The 23,576-nt window shown below is 46.6% G+C and overlaps 1 protein-coding gene across 1 annotated transcript in view; it reads left to right on the forward strand.

Annotated features, from left to right (window-relative positions):
* Window positions 1–870: 870 nt before the first annotated feature.
* BLMH (bleomycin hydrolase) overlaps window positions 871–23,576 on the forward strand; it is a 33,182-nt gene continuing 10,476 nt past the window's right edge. The window contains exons 1-10 of the mRNA XM_060685578.2: window positions 871–1,036; window positions 4,070–4,267; window positions 7,157–7,266; window positions 10,331–10,466; window positions 11,357–11,445; window positions 15,650–15,742; window positions 20,346–20,501; window positions 21,741–21,899; window positions 22,008–22,075; window positions 23,246–23,363. Of these exons, the coding sequence (XP_060541561.2) occupies window positions 1,024–1,036; window positions 4,070–4,267; window positions 7,157–7,266; window positions 10,331–10,466; window positions 11,357–11,445; window positions 15,650–15,742; window positions 20,346–20,501; window positions 21,741–21,899; window positions 22,008–22,075; window positions 23,246–23,363 (1,140 nt within the window). The 5' untranslated portion in view covers window positions 871–1,023. The remainder of the gene's footprint in view (window positions 1,037–4,069; window positions 4,268–7,156; window positions 7,267–10,330; window positions 10,467–11,356; window positions 11,446–15,649; window positions 15,743–20,345; window positions 20,502–21,740; window positions 21,900–22,007; window positions 22,076–23,245; window positions 23,364–23,576) is intronic.

The raw sequence follows: 23,576 nt of genomic DNA on the forward strand, positions 1-23,576 counted from the left end.
GATAGAGAGATGAGAGAGAGAGAGATGATAGATAGAAGATAGAGATAGATGATAGATAGATAGATTAGATAGAATAGGATAGATAGAATAGGATAGATAGATAGATATAGATAGATAGATAAGATAGAATAGGATAGATAGATAGATAGATAGATAGAGATAGATGATAGTTAGATAAATAGACAGAAGATAGAGAGATGAGAGAGAGAGAGATGATAGATAGATAGAAGATAGAGATAGATGATAGATAGATAGATTAGATAGAATAGGATAGATAGAATAGGATAGATAGATAGATATAGATAGATAGATAAGATAGAATAGGATAGATAGATAGATAGATAGATAGATAGATAGATAGAGATAGATGATAGTTAGATAAATAGACAGAAGATAGGGAGATGAGAGAGAGAGACGATAGATAGAAGATAGAGATAGATGATAGATAGATTAGATAGAATAGGATAGATATAGATAGATATATAATGGAAAGATGATACATAGATAATGACTAGATAGATATTTGTAGATTGATAGATTGATAGCTAGAGATAGTTAGGTAGACAGACAGACAGACAGACAGATATGGATATGAAAGATCTTATCCTTAGGAACCCCTTTTAGATCTGCTCACCAACCACCCTGCAAGGTAGGATGGTCTGAGAAGGCCTGGCCCACATTCACCAAGCAGGTCCCCCCCTGGGCCGAGCGAGCCCCTTCCCCACCATCCCCTCCCTCCCTCCCTGTTGCTTTTGCTGGCAGCACCCCAACTTTTCCTCCTCCTCCTCCTCCCCACGCCCTGAAGAAAATCGTGCGCGGGCCCTTTAAGAGCAGCCCCGCCCTTTCTTTTCCCTTCCCTCCCTCCTTCGCGAAGCCGGAGCGCGCCGCGCGCGCCCAGGATTGACCACCGCCGCCCCCCGTCGCGGGGCCACTTCCTGCTTCCGAGGCTATATAAACGCCGCTTCCGGCGCCCGGCTCGTTGGTGGCGAGGCGGCGGCGGCTGTTCTGCCCGGAGGGCTCGCGATGTGCGTCCCAGGTGCGTTGCCATGGGGACGGCGGAGAGAGGGGGGGCGAGGCCGGGGTTGCTATGGGGACGGCGGTTGGCCCGTTGGCGAGGGCTCATCCCGCGGTGGGGGGGGGGGCGAATGACGAGCGTGCCTCTGAGCATGTTCAGAGTGCTTTCTGCCTCTAGCCCGCTTGCGAATGAGGCGGGGGGGGGGGCTATGAAGCCTAAAAATAGACCCACCCACCCCCCAAAATAAAAGCAGAGCCTAAATCTTCCTTATGCTCCGTATTTAACTTTTCATCCCAATTTAAATCTTGTTTTCCCCACACCCAACTGGCTACTTTAAAAGGGGGGAGGGGGTTGAAATTAAACTCCCAGAATTCCCCAGCCAGCAAAGAATTCTGGGAGTTGAAGTTCCCCCCCCCATGCCTTTTAAAAAAAAATTAAAAGATTTTTAAAAAATAATAATTTAAAAGCAAACGAAACACCTAAATTTGGGGTGGTTTTTTGGGCAGGCGCAGTTTTGGGGTGCAGCAAAATGGAGGTAGTTTGAGGAGAGGGGGCTCAATGGAACAATCGGATGCCATCCCAAAATTGGGGTTCATATTGATGCCGATTGCAGAAAGAAAGAAAAAAATACATAAAATTTACAATACAGGCAGTCCTCGACTTACAACCGTCCGTTTAGTGTCTAAAGTTGCAACAGCACTGAAAAAAAGTGACAATTTCCCCCATTTTTGACCGTGGCAGCCTCCCTGTGGTCGCGGGATCAAAATTCAGACACTTGGCCACTGTCTCGTATTTACGACGGTCGAAGCGTCCCCGGGGTGTGTATGTGTGTGTCCCATGATCTCCTTTTGCAACCTTTTGACAAGCAGAGTCAATGCGATTCATTTAACGACCGGGTTGCTGATGTAAGTGCAGTCATTCCCTTAACAACGGTGGCAAGAAAAAGTCCCAAAAATGGAGCAAAACTCACTTAACCAATGTCTCACTCAACAACGTAAATTTTGGGCTCCGTTGTGGCCATAAGTCAAGGACTACCTGTACATAAATTTACAATGGATGGTATGTGTGCGACATCTTCATGATCCTCCTTCAATTTCTGGGACTGTGAAATTGTCCCCCCAAAGAATAAGACCGTATTAAAGAATTAATGTATTAAATTCTATAAATCATTTCTTTTATTATCCTCTTTGGACCCATCGCTCCCCTCCCAGAAATCCGGGGAGAAAAATAAGAATATGCTAGCTATGACTCTTGACATCGGCAATTCATTTCCAGAGTATTCAGTTGGATGGGTGGCTTTTAAAACTATATCCCATGCTTTTTCTATCTCTATTTTACGGTTTGCGGTGTGTTTTTCCAATATTCCAATAAAAGAGAATATTCGTTGCTCGGGGTTGAACTGTGGGATCCTCTGAGCTTGGTGGTTTCCTTGCAGAAGTTTCGCAATTCAAACTAGGTAATGTCATCAGTGCTACGTTTGGGATGGTTTCGTTTTTACAGTTCAAATCCGTCACGTTGGTAAGAAGGGGACAGCTCTGCAAATTGGAGAGGCGGATAAATATTTGGGATTTGTCCTTTGTCCTTGTTTTCCTGCTTTTTTAAGAGCTGCACAAAAGGGAGTGTGACACGTAAGGCGATCCAACGAGCAGCGGAAGCCAACCCTGAAAGCAGAGTTAAAACGTGGGCAGCTGGAAGGTGGGGCCACGTAAAAAACCACATTTTTAGCCCTCCCGCTGTACGTTAAACCCTCGCCCGTCACGGAATTAAAATTTCTCAACCGGCTTTGTTACGATAACTCTTTGAGAATTCACACCTCTGGAAGCAGCAATCTCAAAACCAGGGAATATTTTTCTCCAAAACGTGGCTTTGCACTCACTTATCTTTATCTATTATCTGCATTCATAGAGGGATTAAAATCAAAATCACAAGAAGTTCTAGTACAGCTTTACAAAGCTTTAGTAAGACTGCATTTGGAATAGGTCTCTGGAGATTCTCAGTCATCCCGTTCATGATTGTCCCATTAGCCACCCTGAGTCTTCGGAGAGGGGCGGCATATAAATTTAATTAATTAAAATTAATTAAATTAAAGGTGCTTTCTTCAAGAGGCAACTGGACTTTTTTGGGGGGAGAAGTCTCAGAAAATCCAGTTGACTCTTGAAAAAAAAACCACTGTTGGGCCACACTTGGAATCCTGCATCCAGTTTTGGTCACCACGATGCAGAAAAGATGTTGAGACTCTGGAAAAAGTGCAGAGAAGAGCAACAAAGATGAGTAGGGGGCTGGAGGCTAAAACATACGAAGAATTGAGTTTGTCTAAAGAAAAGAAAATTAGGGGGTGGCACAATAGCAGCATTCCAGTATTTGAGGGGCTGCCCCAAAGAAGAGGGGGTCAAATTATTGTATAAAGTATACAAATTATTGTATTGCATAAATACAATTATTGTATTGTCCTCAAGGCAGGACAAGAAACAATGGTTGGAAACTAATCAAGGAGAGAAGCAACCTAGAATTGAGGAGAAACTTCCTGACAGTGAGGACAATTAACCAGTGGAACTGCTTGCCACCAGAAGTTGTGGGTGCTTCATCACTGGAGGTTTTTAAAGAAGAAACTGGACAGTCAGTTGTCTGAAATGGTATAGGATCACTTGAGCAGAGGGCTGGACTAGAAGACCTCCAAGGTCCCTTCCAACTCATTCTATTCTGATTATTATTATATTAAGGAGAAACTTCCCAGCAGTGAAGACAAGTAACCAGTGGAACAGCTTGCCACTAGAAGTTGTGGGTGCTTCATCACTGGAGGTTTTTAAGAAGAGACTAGACAGCCACTTATTAAGTGTTGTACCTTATGATTCTTGATGAACGTATCTTATGTACACTGAGAGCGTATGCACCTTGTGTGTCCAATCACACTTGGCCAATAAAAAATTCTTTTCTATCTATTATCTAGTGTCTTCTGCTTGAACAGGGGGCTGGACTAGAAGACCTCTGAGGTCCCTTCAAAACTCCCTTATTATGCTATGTTCTTTTTTTTTTTTTTCCTTTTTAATTATACAGGCTTAAGCTTGAAGAAATCTGGCGCGTTCCTCAAAGCCTTGAAAGGGGAACCTCGCTATCTCTTGGCCCAGAATGTGGCTACGTCGACGGACCTCCTGGATGGAAGCCTTGACCGAGACACTGTCCAAAACACCCTGCAGGTTTTCCAGCACGCGGTACCGGCCGAAGGGAAGCCGGTCTCCAACCAGAAGAATTCAGGTAAACTGCTGCCCACTGCTACAGCCTAGTCCTCGATTTGCGACCGCAATCGAGCCACAGAAAGGAGTGGCGCACTGGCCTAGAGGTGGAGCTCTGGCCTCACCACCCAGGAGGCTGTGAGTTCGATCGTAGGTAGAGGCAGATATTTCTCTCTCTGGGCACAATGGGAATATATTTGCCGAACAAAACTCCGCATTGGTGACAGGAAGGGCATCCGGCCAGTAAACACTCAGCTCCATTCATTTGCCCAGACTCCACCCTGCAAGAGATTATGGGGTTATTAAAAGATGATGAATAGAGCCAGAGAAAGGTTCAGTTGCTAAGCGAGACAGTCGTTAAAGCGAGTTCTGCCCCGTTTTCCCACCTTTCTTTGACCCAGTCGTTAAGTTGAACCGCCGCAGCGGTTAAGCCAATCACACGGTTGTTAAGTGAATCTGACTTCCCCCCATTGACTTGGGGAAGCTCGCATGACCCTGGGACACTGTGACCGTCATAAATACGAAGCAGTTGCCAAGCATCCTGAATTTTGATCAGGTGACCTGAGAAAGTCATTAAGTGTAGAAAAAACGGTCACAAGTCATTTTTTCTCAGGGCCATCGTAACTTTGAAGGTTCATTAAACAAAATGTTGTAAATCGAGGACTAGCTATAACTTTTTTTAACAATTATATTTTTGTAAACCTGCTCAGACCGGGCTCTACCTGAAAGAGGAGGGGGCTACACCCACCTGCTGGGTCTCCCCCATTCCACCCCCACCCCAGATTGTAACCATCAGGCAAAACATTTTGTTATTTTTATTTATTCAGTTTTTATACCCATCTTAATCCAGCGACTCTGGCCGGCCGACAAGTTCTAAGTATATTAAAACAATTAAATACATTTAAACAAATTAAAAAAACATCCAAGCTGAATTTATGCAGCAGCCAAGATAATTAGACAATTAACAGTTATTAAGAAACCAGGCTCTCAACGCATTCAGCGCCCCAGGCTCTGGAACTCAGCCAAGTTTTAAAAGTTTTTTTTTAAAAAACCCTTACGGAAGGTCCTCAACTTACGACCGCAAACCGAGCCCAAAATTTCCGGTTGCTAAGCGAGACAAGTGAGTTTTGCCTCCTTTTATGACCTTTCTTGCCACAATTGTTAAGTGAGTCGCTGCCATCGTTATGTTAGTAACCCAGTTGTAAAGTGAATCTGGCTTCCCCCCCCCCCCACATTGACTTTTGCTTGTCAGGTCATCAAAGGGGAATCATGTGACACACACACACCCCCGGGGATACTGCGACCGTCATAAATATGAATCGGTTGTCAAATCAGCTAGCAGTTTTGATCACGTGGGCACGGGAATGTTCCCACCGTTGTTAAGTTTGAAAAATTGTATATTTTTTTTTTTCAGTGCCGTTGTAACTTTGAACAGTCACTAAATGAACTCCTGTAAATTGTGGACTAAGTTGTGGTAGTCCTCGAGTTATGACCACACCTGAGCCCCCAGATTTATGTTGCTGAGTGTTTTCTATGCTCCAGGTGGCAGCCCTTGTCGTACGACCGTAACTGAGCCCAAGTTTGTGGCACAAGTTTCTGCTGCTAAATGAGACAGTGGGGTTTTTTGCCCTATTTTACGACTTAGCTTGCCACAGTTGTTAAGTGAGTCGCTGCGGTTGTTAAATCAGTAACACGGTGGTTAAGGCTCTCCCTGAGGGTTCCCGCTTGGCTACTAAGATGGGATGTTCGTCAGTCCTTCCTTCCTTCCTTCCTTCCTTTCTTTCTTTCTATGTGTGTTTTAATTGAGGGCCAAATTGTATATATTTGTTTTAATTGGTTTTAAATTTTATAAATTAATGTGTTTTAATGTGGCTGTACACCGCCCTGAGTCCCCCGGGAGAAGGGCGGTATAGAAATCCAATAAACTCTAAACTCTTTCTTTCTCTCTCTCTCTCTCTCTTTCTCTCTCTCTCTCTCTCTCTCTCTCTCTCTCTCTCTCTCCCTCTTTTTCTTTCTGTCTGTCTTTCTTTCTTTCTTTCTTTCTTTCTCTCTCTTTCCCTTCCTCCCTCTCTTTCCCTCTTTTTTTTCTTTCTCTTTCTTTCGGTCTGTCTTTCTGTCTTTTCCTTTCTTTCTTTCTTTTTCTTTCTTTCTTTTTCTTTCTTTCTCTCTCTTTCCCTCTCTTTCTTCTTTCTCTGACTTTCTTTTTCTTCCTTTTTCTTTCTTTCTTTCTCTCTCTCCCTCTTTCCCTTCCTCCCTCTCTTCCCCTCTTTTTTTCTTTCTCTTTCTTTCTTTCTTTCTTCCTTTCTTTCTTTCTTTCTTTTTCTTTCTTTCTCTCTCTTTCCCTCTCTTTCTTCTTTCTCTGACTTTCTTTTTCTTTCTTTTTCTTTCTTTCTTTCTCTCTCTCTCTCTTTCCCTTCCTCCCTCTTTCCCTTTTTTTCTTTCTCTTTCTTTCTGTCTGTCTTTCTGTCTTTTTCTTTCTTTCTCTTTCTTTCCTTCCTTCTTCCTTCTTTCTTTTTCTTTCTCTCTTTTCTTTCTCTTTCACTTTCCTTCTCTCTTTTTCTTTCATTTTCCTTCTGTCTGTCTTTCTCTTTTTCTTTCTTTCTCTCTTTCATTTCTCTTTCACATTCTTTTTCTTTCTCTCTTTCTTTCATTTTCTTTGTCTTTGTCCTTCCTTCCTTCCTTCCTTCCTTCCTTCCTTCCTTCCTTCCTTCCTTCCTTCCTTCCCCCCCCATCCCTCTCTCTGAAGAACTGAAGAAGCCTCTTGAATGAGAAGCGAAACGTATTCAAAGGGAAAAAGAAAGCCAGGAAAAGTCGAATTGCCTAAAATCACCTTTAGGACTTCCTCTGTTTTTCCTGGCACATTAAACCTCCTTCCTTGTCCATCTCTCTTTTTCCCCCTTCTGGTCTTCAGGACGCTGCTGGATCTTTTCCTGCCTGAATGTGATGCGCCTGCCACTCATGAAGAAGCTGAACATCGAGGAGTTTGAGTTCAGCCAGTCCTACCTCTTCTTTTGGGACAAGGTACGGCTGCTCAGAACCACAACCCACCCTTGAGTACAGGCCGTCCTCGCCTTACAACCATCCGCTCAGCGACCAAAAGTTAGAACACTCCGGGACCGTCATAAATACGAGCCCGTTGCCAAGCATCCAAATTTTGACCGCCTGACCACGGAGCTGCCGCAACGGTCATTAAGTGTGAAAAGCGGCCGTAAATCACTCTCTTTTATTGGCGCCGGTTGTAAGTTGAGGATTACCTGCATCCAAGAGATGACGGTGGGAATCGAACCGCTCAAGAACGGATGCGAAAAAGGGAGGGGCAGAATGAGACGTGAACGACAAAAAGTTAAAGAGTCATTTTTAAAGTTCGTTTTAAATTATGAAACGGAGTTGAGTTGGCCGCGGCGAGTTGGCCCGTTTCCGTTTCCATCAGGCACCCTCTGAATATGGAGGCTGGGGAACGTCTGTGGTGATTCTCCGTCGTCCAGGTCACGTCCCAAAGGTGCTTTTTTTCAGGAGGCAAACTGGATTTTCTGGGGGTTTTTTTTTTCTTTTGAAGACGTTTCCCTTCTCATCCAAGAAGCTTCTTCGGCTCTGACCGAATGGTGGGCGAAGGGAAGGATTGATACTCCTTGCAGACAGCTGGTCATTTGCATCCTTTTTAGAGCAGTGTTTCTCAACCTTGGAAGCTTGAAGATGGGTGGACTTCAACTCCCAGAATCCCCCAGCCAGCAGCGCTGGCTGGGGGATTCTGGGAGTTGAAGTCCACCCATCTTCAAGCTTCCAAGGTTGAGAAACACTGTTTTAGAGGGTCGTTGAAGCCACTTGGGGATTTACCTGTGTCCTCAGGGTCACCTGAGTGGTGCAAATGGTTCCAATTTCTTCCTCTGGAAATCCATTCCTACTCCCACACCTGAATCCTCTGGAAATCCAATCCATAGGAACGGATTTCCGGAGGGAAAAAATTGCAGACTACGCTGGAATCATTTGCACTACTCAGCTGACCCTGAGGACACAGATAAACCTCCTGGTCCTTAAATGACCCTCTAAAAGGATGCAAATGACCAGCTGTCTGCAAGGAGTATCAATCCTTCCTTTCCCCAACATCCGGTCAGAGCCGAAGAAGCTTCTTGGATGAGAAGCGAAACATCTTCAAAAGAAAAAAAAATAAGGAAGTCCAGTTGCCTCCTGAAAAAAAGCACCTTTCGGACAGGCCGGGGAATGCTTATAGGGTTTCCTGCCTGAGCACGGGGTTGGACTAGAAGACCTCTTGAGGTCCCTTCCAACTTCTGTTATTCCGAATGCTGGGAATTGTGGTCCCCAGCCGAGTGTTTGGTGCAGGTGGGACATTTTAGAACTATTTTTTAGCAACTTGGAGACGGGTGGATTTCAATTCCCAGAATTCCCCAGCCATTCCCCATGCTGGGGTGGGGAATTCTGGGAGTTGAAGTCCACTCTTCTTAAAAATTGCACAGATTGAGAGACCCCGTGGCTGTTCGCATTGTGTCTGCAGCTGCTGTGCAATGAATGAATTCAGGGAACGAAAATGGAAAAGGTGATGATTCAAAAGGGGACTGTTTATTACGGTTTGAAAGGAGCTGCTGCTCGGACGGATCTCTGATGGATTTACGGACTCGCTCGGTTCCTTCCTGGAGCTCCGGGCGTACCTGACAGGCAGAAAAAGGCTTGAAATAGGAAGACGAGTGCAATCAAAGAGGGAAAAACAAAATAAAAACAACCCACACCCTGCAATTAGCCATTACAAGAGAAAATTGCTAAGAGGGAAAGCGAGGCCAGCAAAAAAAAAAAAAAAGCACACCCCAAAATGTCGAAATAATGATGTTGGGTGGTGTTTCTGGCTTTTGACTCCTTTCTAGTGCTCCCCCACCATCCACTGATGGGGCTCCTCCTCCTCCTCCTTCTTCTTCCTCTTCCTCCTCCTCCTCTTCTTCCTCCTTCTTCCTCTCCCTCCTCCTTCTTCCTCTTCCTCCTCCTCCTCCTTTTTCCCCTTCCTTCTCCTCCTCCTCCTTCTTCCTCTTCCTCCTCCTCCTCTTCCTCTTCCTCCTTTTTCCCCTTCCTTCTCCTCCTCCTCCTCCTTCCTCTTCCACTTCCTTCTCCTCCTCCTCCTTCTTCCTCTTCCTCCTCTTCCTCCTCCTCCTCTTCCTTCTTCTCCTCTTCCTCCTCCTCCTTCCTCTTCCACTTCCTTCTCCTCCTCCTTCTTCCTCTTCCTCCTCTTCCTCCTCCTCCTCTTCCTTCTTCTCCTCTTCCTCCTCCTCCTCCTTCTTCCTCCTCCCTTCTCCTCCTCCTGCTTCTTCTTCTTCCTCTTCCTCCTCCTCCTCTTCTTCCTCCTTCTTCCTCTTCCTCCTCCTTCTTCCTCTTCCTCCTCCTCCTCCTCCTCTTCTTCCTCCTCCTTCCTCCTCCTCCTTCCTCCTTCTTCCACTTCCTTCTCCTCCTCCTCCTTCTTCCTCTTCCTCCTCCTCCTCTTCCTCTTCCTCCTCCTCCTCCTTCTTCCTCTTCCACTTCCTTCTCCTCCTCCTTCTTCCTCTTCCTCTTCCTCCTCTTCCTCCTTCTTCCTCCTCCCCTCCTCCTTCTTCTTCCTCTTCCTCCTCCTCCTCCCCTTCCTCTTCCCTTTTAGCACTGATGATGTTATCTAGTTGGCTCATGAAAGGTCTGCAAGCTCCGAAGAGCCCCAAGGACCCCACAGTCCTCCTCTTCCTCCTCCTCCCCCTCCCTCCTATAAACCCTCCTCCCTTCTACACTTTAGAGAGGGATCCTTGGTGCTCTCGGAACTTTGCCGGTTTCCTTGCAGACGTTTCATGACCCAACTAGGTAACGTCATCACTGCTTAGAAGGGAAGGGGGTTTGCTCTCAGGTTGTATTCTACCGGCTTGCCCTCGGGAGGGTAGGATAAAAGCGGCAGATACGGGCTAAACATCTGGGAACAAAGGAAGGGCCCGGTGATGGTTGGGCAGGTGCCGGCAGAAGGATTCGGGGGAAACAAGCCAGGCACCCAGACGTGTTTTGGGGCGAAGCAGCTGAGCCAGGGCCGGGGTTTCTGACGCCCTTCTCTTCTGCCTGCACCCCCCAGATCGAACGCTGCTACTACTTCCTCCACGCCTTCATCGAGACCGCGCAGGAGCCCGTCGACGGGCGGCTGGTGCAATTCCTGCTCACCAACCCTTGCAACGATGGCGGCCAGTGGGACATGCTGGTGAACATCATTGGTAAGACAAGCCAGGTCTCCTCGACTTACGACCACAATGGAGCCTTCTCCCTTCTAGCACCGATGATGCTCCCTAGTTCCTCTTCCCCTAAGCAAGAGAGGTTTGCCCCGTTTTGCGACCTTTCTCGCCACGGTTGTTAAGTGAATCGGGCCGATGGATTGGTTAAGTTAGCAACATGGTGGTTAAGTGAAACTGGTTTTACCCAGTGACTCTGCTTGCCATCACAAACACTGATAGGGCAAGTTACAACAAGTAGAGTGCAGCCCTCCCCGTGTTCTAACACTGATGCTGTTCCCTAGTTGGGTCATGAAACGTCTGAAAACCACCAACCTCAGAGAGCACCAAGGACCCCACAGTCACCCTCCTCCTCTTCCTTCCTTCCTTCCTTCCTTCCTTCTTTCCTTCTTTCCTTCTTTCCTTCTTTCCCTCCTTCCCACTGGAGGTTTTTAAGAAGAGACTGAACAGCCACCTATCTGAAATGGTGTAGGTTCCTTCTTTCCTTCCTACTTTCCTTCCTTCCTTCCTTCCTTCCTTCCTTCCTTCCTTCCTTCCTTCCTCTCTCCCTCCCTTCCTCCCAGCATTGATGCTGTTCCCTAGTTGGGTCATGAAACGTCTGAAAACCACCAAGCTCAGAGAGCACCAAGGACCCCACAATCATTTCCTCTTCCCCTTCCTCCTCCTCTCTGCAAACCCTTCTAGCACTGATACAGTTCCCTAGCTGGGCCATGAAACGTCTGAAAACCACCAAGCTCAGAGAGCACCCCCTCAATTCAATCCTGAGCTACAAATATTCTCCTTTATTCAGACTTCCTTTGATCTGACAGGGGACCGGTGTGATAACTTGCCTTGAATTGTGGGGCGTGTGTTTTTTTTTTTTGTCTTAAAAATAGAAAAGTATGGCGTCGTCCCCAAGAAAGTTTTCCCTGAATCCAGCACGTCGGAAACCTCCAGACGGATGAATGACATTCTGAACAATAAGGTAAGTGGGACTTGGACATAGGAGGAAGGATTGACCATTGGGAAATCTCTGGCTCAGAAGCTTCCTGGAAAGACGAACAGAGTTTGATCCGCTGCTGACTCAGATTTACGACGGTTGCAATGTCCCGAGGTCACGTCATTCCCTTTTGCGACCTCCTGACCAGCAAACTCAGCGGGGAAAGCCAGATTCCCTTAACCACCCCTTGTTACTGATTTAACAACTGCAGAGTATTCACTTAACAACCATGGCAAGCAAGGTCGTAAAACAGGGCAGAACTCAATCTGAACAACCGTCTCATTTAACAACGGAAACCTGGGTCAGAAACTTGGGCTGAAGTTGTGGTCGTAAGACAAGGACTATCTGGAGCATAGAAAGCACTCTGCCACATAAATTTTGGGCTCAATTGTGGCCGTAACCCAAAGACTACCTCTAGTCCACAACTTACAGGAGTTCATTTAGTGACGGTTCAAAGTTACAACAGCACTAGAAAAAGGGACTTATGACCGTTTCCCATTTAATGACTGTTGCATCATCCTCGTGGTCACTTAATCAAAATCCATACGCTTAGCAACTGACTCACATTTATGACGTCCCTGGGGGGTCAAGTGATCCCCCTTTTGAGATCTTCCAAGAAACAAAGTCAATGGGGGGGGAGGAGCCAGATTCATTTAACGACCGTGTTAGCAGGCTTAACAACTGCAGTGATTCACTTAGCAACCGTGGCAAGAAAAGTCGTAAGATGGGGCAAAACTCACTTCTTAACAAATCTCTTTAGCAACAGAGCATTATTAGCAAGAGAAATTTTAGGCTCCATTGTGGTCGTAAGTTGAGGATGGCCTGTAATAGATTTATGTATGCCTTAATGATTTATTGACGTTGTTTTAACTGCTGGTTGGGAGCACTCAGGGTTTAATATACGATGGGCGGCTGAATAAATGCTTTAAATAAACAGCTAAGTCACCACCTAAATTGTTTAGGGGAGAAACCGCCTGGTGCAGAGGTCAGGCGAGGAGGAAGAGGGAAGGAGCCCCAGAAATTAAAAGCGGGGGAGATCAAAGGCAAGGAAATCTAATTAAAACTCGTTTGCATATAAAGTAGAGACTAGCTGACGAATCCTTCCGCCAAATTCTTGGTACATCGTCCTGGCATCCACCACGTCCTCTGGTGGTCTTCTAAAGGAGCCTCGTCCCTCCGTCCAGATTCATTTAACAACCATATTTAAGAACGGCTGCAGTGATTCACTTAGCAACCGTGGCAAGAAAGGTCGTAACACGGGGCCAAACTCACTGAACAGCTATCCCACAGCAACAAAAAAAAATGGGGCCTCGGTTTTGTTGTAAGTCGAGGATTACCTGCAATGAAGCTTAGCGGCCGAAGTTACAACGGAGCTAAAAAAAATAAAAACCTACGGTCCTCCTACTTACGGCCATCGCTGCTTTAGAGGGGTGTTTGCGATGGTTGTAAGTACGAGGACCAGAAGTGTCTAGGTTTTTTTTGTTTTTTTCAGTTTCATTGTAACTTTGCTTAGTGGCCAAAGTGACAACAGAACTTTTTTAAAAAATCCTTCCGGTCCCCATAACTTAACACCCATCGCACCATCCCCACAATCACCTGAACAGCAAAATTTCAGGCGCCTGGCAAGTTTTTAACGAAGGTTACAGCATCCCAAAGTCACGCGACCTTCCCAGCTGGCTTCCGGCAAGCAAAAGAGTCCATGGAGGAGGCCAGGCTTGCTTAACGACAACGTGATTCGCTTAACAACCGGTTTGGGGGGGGGACGGGTATTCTAGGAGTTGAAATCCGTGCACTTTAAGAGTTGCCTGAGGTTGGGAAACACACCGCATTAGAGGGGTGTTTGCGACGGTTGTAAGTACGAGGACTGTAAGTGTCGTTAATTCTATTTGTGACTTTGGCCGCTAAGCAAAGTTACAATGGAACTAAAAAAAAAAACAAAAAAAACCTAGACACTTCTGGTCCTCGTACTTACAACCATCGCAAACACCCCTCTAAAGCAGCGATGGCCGTAAGTAGGAGGACCGTAGGTTTTTATTTTTTTTAGCTCCGTTGTAACTTCGGCCGCTAAGCTTCATTGCAGGTAATCCTCGACTTACAACAAAACCGAGGCCCCATTTTTTTTTGTTGCTGTGGGATAGCTGTTCAGTGAGTTTGGCCCCGTGTTACGACCTTTCTTGCCACGGTTGCTAAGTGAATCACTGCAGCCGTTCTTAAATATGGTTGTTAAATGAATCTGGACGGAGGGACGAGGCTCCTTTAGAAGACCACCAGAGGACGTGGTGGATGCCAGGACGATGTACCAAGAATTTGGCGGAAGGATTCGTCAGCTAGTCTCTACTTTATATGCAAACGAGTTTTAATTAGATTTCCTTGCCTTTGATCTCCCCCGCTTTTAATTTCTGGGGCTCCTTCCCTCTTCCTCCTCGCCTGACCTCTGCACCAGGCGGTTTCTCCCCTAAACAATTTAGGTGGTGACTTAACTTAGTTTATTTAAAACATTTATTCAGCCGCCCATCATATATTAAACCCTGAGTGCTCCCAACCAGCAGTTAAAACAACGTCAATAAATCATTAAGGCATACATAAATCTATTACAGGCCGTCCTCAACTTACGACCACAATGGAGCCCAAAATTTATCTTGCTAATAATGCTCCGTTGCTAAAGAGATTTGTTAAGAAATGAGTTTTGCCCCATCTTACGACTTTTCTTGCCACGGTTGCTAAGTGAATCACTGCAGTTCTTAAGCCTGCTAACACGGTCGTTAAATGAATCCGGTTCCCCCCCCATTGTCTTTGTTCGTTGGAAGGTCGCAAAAGGGGATCACGTGACCCCCAGGGACACTGCAGGTGTCATAACTATGAGTCAGTTGCCAAGCGTCTGGATTTTGATCACCTCGGGGATGATGCAACCGTCGTTAAGTGGGAAACGGTCATAAATCCCTTCTTCTGGTGCTGTTGTAACTTTGAACGGTCGCTAAATCAGCTCTTGCAAGTTGTGGACTAGAGGTAGTCCTCGGGTTACGGCCACCATTGAGCCCAAAATTTATGTTGCTAATAGTGCTAGGTTGCTAAAGACATTTGTTAAGTGGGTTTTGCCTCGTTTTATGACTTTTCTTGCCACTTTTGTTAACTGCGGTGGTTGAGTTAGTCACACAGTTGTTGAGTGAGCCTGGCCCCATTTTACGACCTTCCTTCCCACTGTTGCTAAGTGAAATGCTGCAGTTATGAAGTTTTGTGACACGGTTCTTAAGTGAATCTGGCCTCCCCGTTGATTTCACTCGTCAGAAGGGTCGCACAAGGAGCCTTGGTGGTGCAGCAGACTAAAGCACTGTTAAAGTAACACCAGCTGCCTGCAATTACTGAGAGTTCGAATCTCACCAGGCTCAAGGTTGACTCAGCCTTCCATCCTTTCTAAGGCAGGTAAAATGAGGACCCGGATTGTGGGGGAAATAAACTGACTTTGTATAAATATATACAAAAGTATGAAGGCTATTGCTTAACGCATTGTAATCCGCCCTGAGTCTCCGGAGAAAAGGCGGCATATAAATCGAACCAATAAACAATAAATAAATAAATAGATTGTTTGATCCCAGGACACTGCGACGGCCATAAATGTGAGTCGCTTGCCAAGCATCCAAATTTCGAACACGTGACCAAAGGGTTGCTGCATCGGTCATAAGAGAAAAACGGTCAGAAGTCTCTTCTTTCAGCGACGTTGTAACTTTGAACGGTCACTAAATGACCTCTTGTAAGCCAAGGACTACCTGTCCTTAAAGCATTTATTTATATTACATAGCTGCCCATCTTATATCAAACTCTGGATGTTCCCAACCAGCAGCTAAAATAACAATCAATATATCACAAAGCTATTAAAAGCGCAAACATTAAAACTGGGCACCAAGGTTAAACTTTGCCCCTGCAGTCCGTCGTTAAGCAAGCTATTTCCCAAAGCATCAAAAGGCAGGGCAAGAAACAATGGATGGAAACTCACCCAAGGAAGAGAAGCAACCTGGAATTAAGGAGAAACTTCCTGACAGTGAGGACAATTAGCCAGTGGAACAGCTTGCCACTAGAAGCTGTGGCTGCTCCATTACTGGAGGTCTTTAAGAAGAGATTGGACAGCCATGTGTCTGGAATGGTACTATAGGATTTGGAAGATACGCTAACATGCATTTCTTCTTTCCAACAGATGCGGGAATATTGTCTCCGACTACGAAACATGGTCGAGACCGGATGCAGCAAAGAGGAGCTTTCGGTAGCAATCGACACCATGATTGAGGAGGTAGGGGGGGGGTCTTTAGGGAAGGGACCCCCGTCCTGGTATTTGGGGGTTGCTTCCGAAGGAGGAATATATTCCAGATTTGCAGCCATGCCTCCAAAGCATCTGATCTTATCACGAAACCCCTGGGGTTCTGACCCAGCTCCCCAAACACGGGAAACCCTCTGAAGTGAACTCAAAAGATTCCTTGATTAGGAGCGCCGGCAGCCCCGGCAAAAAGTTTCTCTCTCACCGCAAGCTAACAAGTTTGTCCGGCAGGGGAGATGAATAGTTGTCTGTCCCATCTATTCATCTCCGCCCCCTGCCTTTTATCCCCAGAGCTAGGATAGGGTTTTACTAGCAGCGGTGGCTTTTCTGTCCCGAGGACCGGCTCATAGATTTCCAGTGCTCTCCTCTCCTCTGCCTTCTATCAGGCACTGGGCCCAGCTGTTCCTCCTCTTCCTCATCAGCCACCTCCAGGCCTTCTCCTCCTCTTCTCTTCCTTCCTCTTTCTCCTCCCACTTTCTTCTTTCTTCCTCTCCTTCTCTTTCCTACTTCCCCTTCCCTTCCCCCACTCCTTCCTTCTTCCCCCCTTCTAACCTTCTCCTCTGCTCCTCTTTCCCCTCCCTTTTCTTCCTCTCCTTTTCCCTTTCTTCTTCTCCTCCCCTTCTTTTCCTTCTCCTACTTCCTTCGTTCTTTCTCTCCTTCTCTTTCCTACTTCCCTTTCTCTTCCCCCACTCCTCCCTTCTTCCCCCCTTCTAACCTTCTCCTCTAGTCCTCTTTCCCCTCCCTTTTCTTCCTCTCCTTTTCCCTTTCTTCTCCTCCCCTTCTTTTCCTTCCTCTCTCTTCTCCTACTTCCTTTGTTCTTTCTCTCCTTCTCTTTCCTACTTCCCCTTCTCTTCCCCCACTCCTCCCTTCTTCCCCACTTCTAACCTTCTCCTCTACTCCTCTTTCCCCTCCCTTTTCTTCCTCTCCTTTCCCTTTCTTCTTCTCCTCCCCTTCTCTTCCTTCCTCTTTCTCCTCCCACTTTCTTCGTTCTTTCTCTCCTTCTCTTTTCTACTTCCCCTTCTCTTCCCCCACTCCTCTCTTCTTCCCCCCCTTCTAACGTTCTCTTCTACTCCTCTTTCCCCTCTCTTTTCTTCCTCTTCCTCTCCTTTTCCCTTTCTTCTTTCTCTTCTCCTCTCTTCTCCCTTCCTCTCTCTCTACTCCTTCCCCTTCTCCTGTTGTTTCCCTTTTCAGTTCAATCTAAGGTGCTATTTGAGCGGTGGAGCGCTTCCTGCAGTCCTCCACTTAACAATCATTTGTTCGAAGTTCCAACAGTTCCGAAACTTTTGGACACTAGAGGGCAGTAGCGGACAATGTATAAGCCATCTGCTCTGCTGCTGAGCACATAGCATGCCGCTAGTCCTCAACCTACGACCAGAACGTAGAATTCCCATTGCTAAACAAGGTGGTTGTTAAGTCCATTGTGTCCCATTTTACGACCTTTTTCACCAGGGTGGTTAAGTAAATCACTGCAGCTGAATCATGCAGTCGTTAAGTGAGTCCAGCTTCCCCGTTGACTAGTTTTTTGGGGGAAGGTCACAAATGCGATGACCTAACCCCAGGAGAGTGCAACCATCGTAAATACAAGTAGTCCTCAACTTACAACAGTTCGTTTAGTGACCATTTAAATCAAGAAAACAACAAAGCTCAGAGAGCAGAAAAGAAGAGCCACCTGTCTGAAATAGTACAGGGTCTCTCCTGCTTGAGCAGGGGGTTGGACTAGAGGACCTCTAAGGCCCCTTCCAATTCTATTCTGATTGATATTTACCTATAAATTAGCACCAAGGACCTCACGGTCATTCTCCTCCACCTCGCAAAGCCAGATTCACTTTAACAACAATATATATATATATAAAAATAAGTAGCAGCATCTGAAATGGTTAAAAAGTGTTAAGCTACCAGCTATAAGTAGCCCTTGATTTCATTTAGTGACCGTTTGAAGTTACAACAGCAGTGAAAAAAGTGACTTAGGACCATTTTTCACACTTAATGACCGTCCCCCCGGGTCACATGATCAAAATTCAGACGCTTGACAACCGACTCTGATTTATGACAGTCTCAGTGTTCTGGGTTCAAGCGATTCCCTTTTGCGACCTTCTGACAAGCAAACTCAATGGAAAAAACAGACTCACTTAACGACCGGATTACTAATTTATCAACTGTGGTGATTCACTTAACAATCATGGCAAGATTGGTCATAAAATGGGGTGAAATTCACTCAACAGACGTTTCCCTTAGCAACAGAAATGTTGGTCTCCGTTGTGCTTGTAAGTCGAAGACTACCTGCAATAAGGTTGGAAGGGACTTTGGAGGTCTTCTAGTCCAGCCCCCTGCTCAAGCAAAGACTGACCACAGGGGTTCAGTTGGGGGCCAAGTGGTTAGTTAGTTAGTTAGTTTATTTGATTTGTATATGAAAACGTTTTTATTTCATCAAGCTGGCCAGGCCTAAATCTTCTCCCTTTTAAAATTTTTAAATTCAAATTTTAAACACTAATTTTAATTTGTTTAATTATGGGATATTTTTAAAATTTAGCCAAATTGTTTAATCTGTTTTAATCTATTTTAAATTTTGTATCTCTGTGTTTTATCTTTTGGCTGTGCACCGCCCTGAGTCCTTCGGGAGAAGGGCAGTATAGAAATCTAATAAAATAAAAAATAAAATAAATACCGCCCTACTCCCGAAGGACTCAGGGCGGTGAATAGCCAAACAATAAAATACATAGATACAAAAAATTTAAAAACCAGATAAAATCAAATTAAATCATTTTGGCCCAGACAGATTAAAACACCCCAATAATTTAAAAACAGATTAAAATTTACATATTTAAAAAAGGGAAGATATTAGGCCAAGTGGTTGATTTTCTTGTGAGCGGTTTCCATGCAGGGCTTGGCAAAGTCAAGATGGCAGATGTGACCTAAGCCCCATCTCTCTCATTACCAGGACAACAGATTTGGAAGGGACCTTGGAGGTCTTCTAGTCCAACCTCCTATTTAGGCAGGAAACCCTAGACCATTTCAGGCAGATATTTGTCCAATCTCTCCTTAAAAACCTCCAGTAATAGAGCACCCACAACTTCTGGTGGCAAGGAGTTCCGTTGGTTAATTGTCCTCACTGCTAGGAAGTTTCTCCTTAATTCCAGGTTGCTTCTCTCCTTGATTGGTTTCCACCCATTGCTTCTTGTCCTGCCTTCAGGTGCTTTGGAGAATAGCTTGACTCCCTCTTCTTTGGGGCAGCCCCTCAAATACTGGAAGACTGCTCTCATGTCCCCCCTAGTCCTTCTTTGCATTAAACTAGACATGCCCAGTTCTTGCAACTGTTCATCCTATGTTTTAGCCTCCAATCCCCTAATCCTCTTGGTTGCTCTTCTCTGCACTCTTTCCAGAGTCTCCGCATCTTTTTTAACATTGTGCCGACCAAAACTGGATGCAATATTCCACGCGTGGCCTTACCCAGGCATTAAAATGAGGAGGGGCTTTCCTTCCATCGTTGTGGCCCCCTTTAGATAACCTCTGGCAGTTCTTCCAGCTTGAGGTTCCTTCCTTGGTGACTGGGGGAGCAAATCCCATTGTGGCACCATCATGCTTTCCTTTGCCCTCTGCTTACAACCCACCCTTACAAGCTCCACTTACAACCTCTTCTTACAAACCACCGCTTACAACCTCCGCTTACAACTCACTGCTTACAACCTCCGCTTACAACCCACTGCTTACAACCTCTGCTTACAAACCACCGCTTACAACCTCCGCTTACAACTCACTGCTTACAACCTCCGCTTACAACCCACCGCTTACAACCTCCACTTACAACATCCGCTTACAACCCACCGCTTACAACCTCCGCTTACAAACCACCACTTACAACCTCCACTTACAACTCACTGCTTACAACCTCCGCTTACAACCCACCGCTTACAACCTCCACTTACAACATCCGCTTACAACCCACCGCTTACAACCTCCGCTTACAAACCACCACTTACAACCTCCGCTTACAACTCACTGCTTACAACCTCTGCTTACAACCCACCGCTTACAACCTCCACTTACAACATCCGCTTACAACCCACCGCTTACAACCTCCGCTTACAAACCACCACTTACAACCTCCATTTACAACTCACTGCTTACAACCTCTGCTTATAAACCACTGTTTACAACCTCCGCTTACAACTCACTGCTTACAACCTCCGCTTACAACCCACCACTTACAACCTCCACTTACAACTCACTGCTTACAACCTCTGCTTATAAACCACTGTTTACAACCTCCGCTTACAACTCACCGCTTACAATCTCCGCTTACAACCCACCACTTACAACCTCCACTTACAACTCACTGCTTACAACCTCTGCTTATAAACCACTGTTTACAACCTCCGCTTACAACTCACTGCTTACAACCTCTGCTTACAACCCACCGCTTACAACCTCCGCTTACAACCCACCGCTTACATCCTCTGCTTACAACCCACCGCTTACAACCTCCACTTGCAACCCACCGCTTCAAACTCGTGCAGCTATCCAGGCCTCCGTTCAGGGGGTGGCTGGGTTTCCACAACCACATTCTCCCGTCCTCTTCCAGGTGTTCCGGGTTGTCAGCATCTGCCTGGGGAACCCTCCCGCCACCTTCTGCTGGGAATATTACGACAAGGAGAAGAACTATCACAAGATCGGGCCCATCAGCCCCGCGAAGTTCTACCAAGACCACGTCAAGCCGTTGTTTGATATGGAGAGCAAGGTAGGAAGATCTCGCGATGCAAACCAGCATGAAGTGATCGTTTCCCTGATCCTGGAATCTCTCTTTTTTGGGGGGGGGGGGGGGATCTGGGCACATTCCTCACCTGAAATCCCTTTTCTCAAGTCCAGTCCAGCCCAGCTGTGTCCCCCAGTGTGGCATCCCTCCCCAATATATTCGGCATTCTTTCCGTGCTGAAACTAGAATTCCCTTTTTGGATTCAAACAGGGAGGGCGTTTTGATTGACATTCTCCTTTCTCCTGGCATACGGGAATCCCACGAGAAATTTGACCCCATGGTCTTGTTCACTTATTTCATGGTTTCTGTAAACCTCACCTTAAGGTGCTGGGTTAGAAACCAGCAGATGGGGAGTTCTAGTCCCTCTTTCATCATGAAAGCTGTCTGGAGGCCTTTGATCCGATCACTAGGAGCTTGTGAGTTCTAGTCCCACCTTAGACATGAAAGCCAGTTGGGTGACTTTGGCCCAATCACCAGGAGATGGTGAGTTCTAGTCCTGCCTTAGGCAGGAATGAAGGCTGGGTGACTTTGGACCAATCGCTAGGAGACAGTGAATTCTAGTTTGTGCCTTAGGCAGGAAAGGCGACTGAGTGACTTTGGACCAAGCACCAGGAGACGTTGAGTTCTAGTTTCTGCTTTAGGCATGAAAGCCAGTTGGGTGACTTTGGGCCAATCACCAGGAGACAGTGAGTTCTAGTCCCTCGTTAGGTATGAAAGCCGACTGGGTACCTTTAACCCAATCCCTAGGAGCTTGTGAGTTCTAGTCCCGCCTTAAACATGAAAGCCAGCTTGGTGACTTTGAACCAATCACCAGGAGACTGAGAGTTCTAGTCCCACTTTAGGCATGAAAGCCGGCTGGGTAACTTTGGGCCAATCACCAGGAGACGGTGAGTTCTAGTCCCACCTTAGCTATGAAAGCCAGCTGGGTGATTTTGAGCCAATCACCAGGAGACTGAGAGTTCTAGTCCCACCTTAGGCATGAAAGCCGGCTGGGTGATTTTGAGCCAATCACCAGGAGACTGGGAGTTCTAGTCCCATGCTGACTGGGGAATTCTGGGAATTGAAGTCCACCAGTCTTCAAAGCGGCCAAATCGAAGTTGGACACTCCTGATTTAAACCGTCCCGCCTGGCCGGTAGGGAATCCCAGTTGAGTTAGAGGGGTTGCCCCTTCCTGCACCTGGCTGGCCCTAACATCTCTCCCCCCCTCTCCTCTCCATCTCACAGGTGTGTCTGGTGAACGATCCTCGACCCCGGAACAAATACAACCAGCTCTACACCGTGGAGTATCTGGGCAACATGGTGGGAGGCAGGAGGACTCTTTACAACAACCAGCCGGTGGAACTCTTGAAAAAGATGGTGGCCGCGTCCATTCAGGATGGAGAGGTCAGCCTCTAGGGCACGCTGCCCCCCCCCGTGGTTGACCCCCCCCCCAACTCTCTTCTGCCTTTTCTTCCTCGTCCTGACCGTTGGCCGTTCTCTCTTCTCCCGCAGGCCGTGTGGTTTGGCTGCGACGTTGGAAAATGTTTTAATAGCAAGCTGGGCATCAACGATTTGAAGATGTAAGGTTTGGTGCAAGAGGGACCCTCCATGGGGAGGGGAGGGGGCTGCCTCTGGGGAGCGCTTCCAAGCAGGAGCCCCGGTTTCCCTCAATTTGGGGGTTCTTGTCCGCACACGGAGGCCATGGTTTATTTTCTTACCTGTGTATTGTTTTATATATCAAACTTTATCGGTAAAGACCTTTATTTATTTACTTATTTGTGTCCCTGTTTCTGCGAACATGCCTAATATATCTTCCTCCTCCTATTTTCCCAGCAACAACCCTGTGAGGTGGGCTGGGCTGAGAGAAAGGGATTGGTCAAAGTCATCCAGCTGGCTTTCATGCCTAAGGCAGGACTAGAATTCCCAGTCTCCTGGTGGTTGGCCCAGTCACCCAGCTGCCTTTCATGCCTAAAACAGGACTAGGCGCTGTCTCCTGGTGATTGGCCCAAAGTCATCCAGATAACTTTTATGCCTAAATCAGGATTAGAACTCACCATCTCCTGATGATTGGCCCAAAGTCACCCAGGCAGCTTTCATGCCTAAGGCAGGACTAGAATTCCCAGTCTCCTGGTGGTTGGTCCAAAGTCACCCAGCTGGTTTTCATGCCTAAGGCAGGACTAGAATTCACCATCTCCTGGTGTTTGGCCCAAAGTCACCCAGCTGGCTTTCATGCCTAAGGCGGGACTAGAATTCACCATCTCCTGGTGGTTGGCCCAAAGTCACCCAGCCAGCTTTCATGCCTAAGGCAGGACTAGAATTCCCAGTCTCCTGGTGGTTGGTCCAAAGTCACCCAGCTGCCTTTCATGCCTAAGACAGGACTAGGCGCTGTCTCCTGGTGATCGGCCCAAAGTCATCCAGATAACTTTTATGCCTAAAACAGGACTAGAACTCACTGTCTCCTGGTCATTGGCCCAAAGCCACCCAGCTGGCTTTCATGCCTAGGACGGAACTAGAACTCACCATCTCCTAGTTTCTAGCCTGGTGTCTTAACCACCAGACCAAATTGGCTCAGCCAATTGATGAGCTTATCAGGAGATGCATTTTTTATAAAGAGGGAGGACAAAGCCCAGGTTTTTGGGGTGACTTTCTCCCTTCAGTCCCAACCAGCAAGGTATTGTGGGAGTTGAAGTCCACGCGGTGGCCCCAGTCCCCCTCTCCCCTCATTCATAAACCTTTTTGGCTGTTTGCAGATACAATCATGAGCTGATGTTCGGGGTGTCAGTCAAGAATATGAAGAAAGACGAGCGGCTGATTTTTGGGGACTCCATGATGACGCACGCAATGGTCATTACAGCCTTCACGAAGAAAGTAAGATGCTTGGGAGAAATGTTCTCCTTGCCTTAAATTCATCGGTCCTAGAGATTGACAAGGTTTGATTGACTGATTGTGGGTCATCAAATGGGTGTCAGCTCAACAACGACATTATGTGTCATCCGGTTGGTGTCAACTCTTAGCGACTAGCCATATTAGCGGTGTGGAACGACGGCCCTTTTATGACTTGTGGACTTCAACTCCCAGAAT

The sequence above is a fragment of the Pantherophis guttatus genome, chromosome 1 (genome assembly GCF_059756535.1).
Source record: "Pantherophis guttatus breed Tessera chromosome 1, ASM5975653v1, whole genome shotgun sequence".
Taxonomy (NCBI): domain Eukaryota; kingdom Metazoa; phylum Chordata; class Lepidosauria; order Squamata; family Colubridae; genus Pantherophis; species Pantherophis guttatus.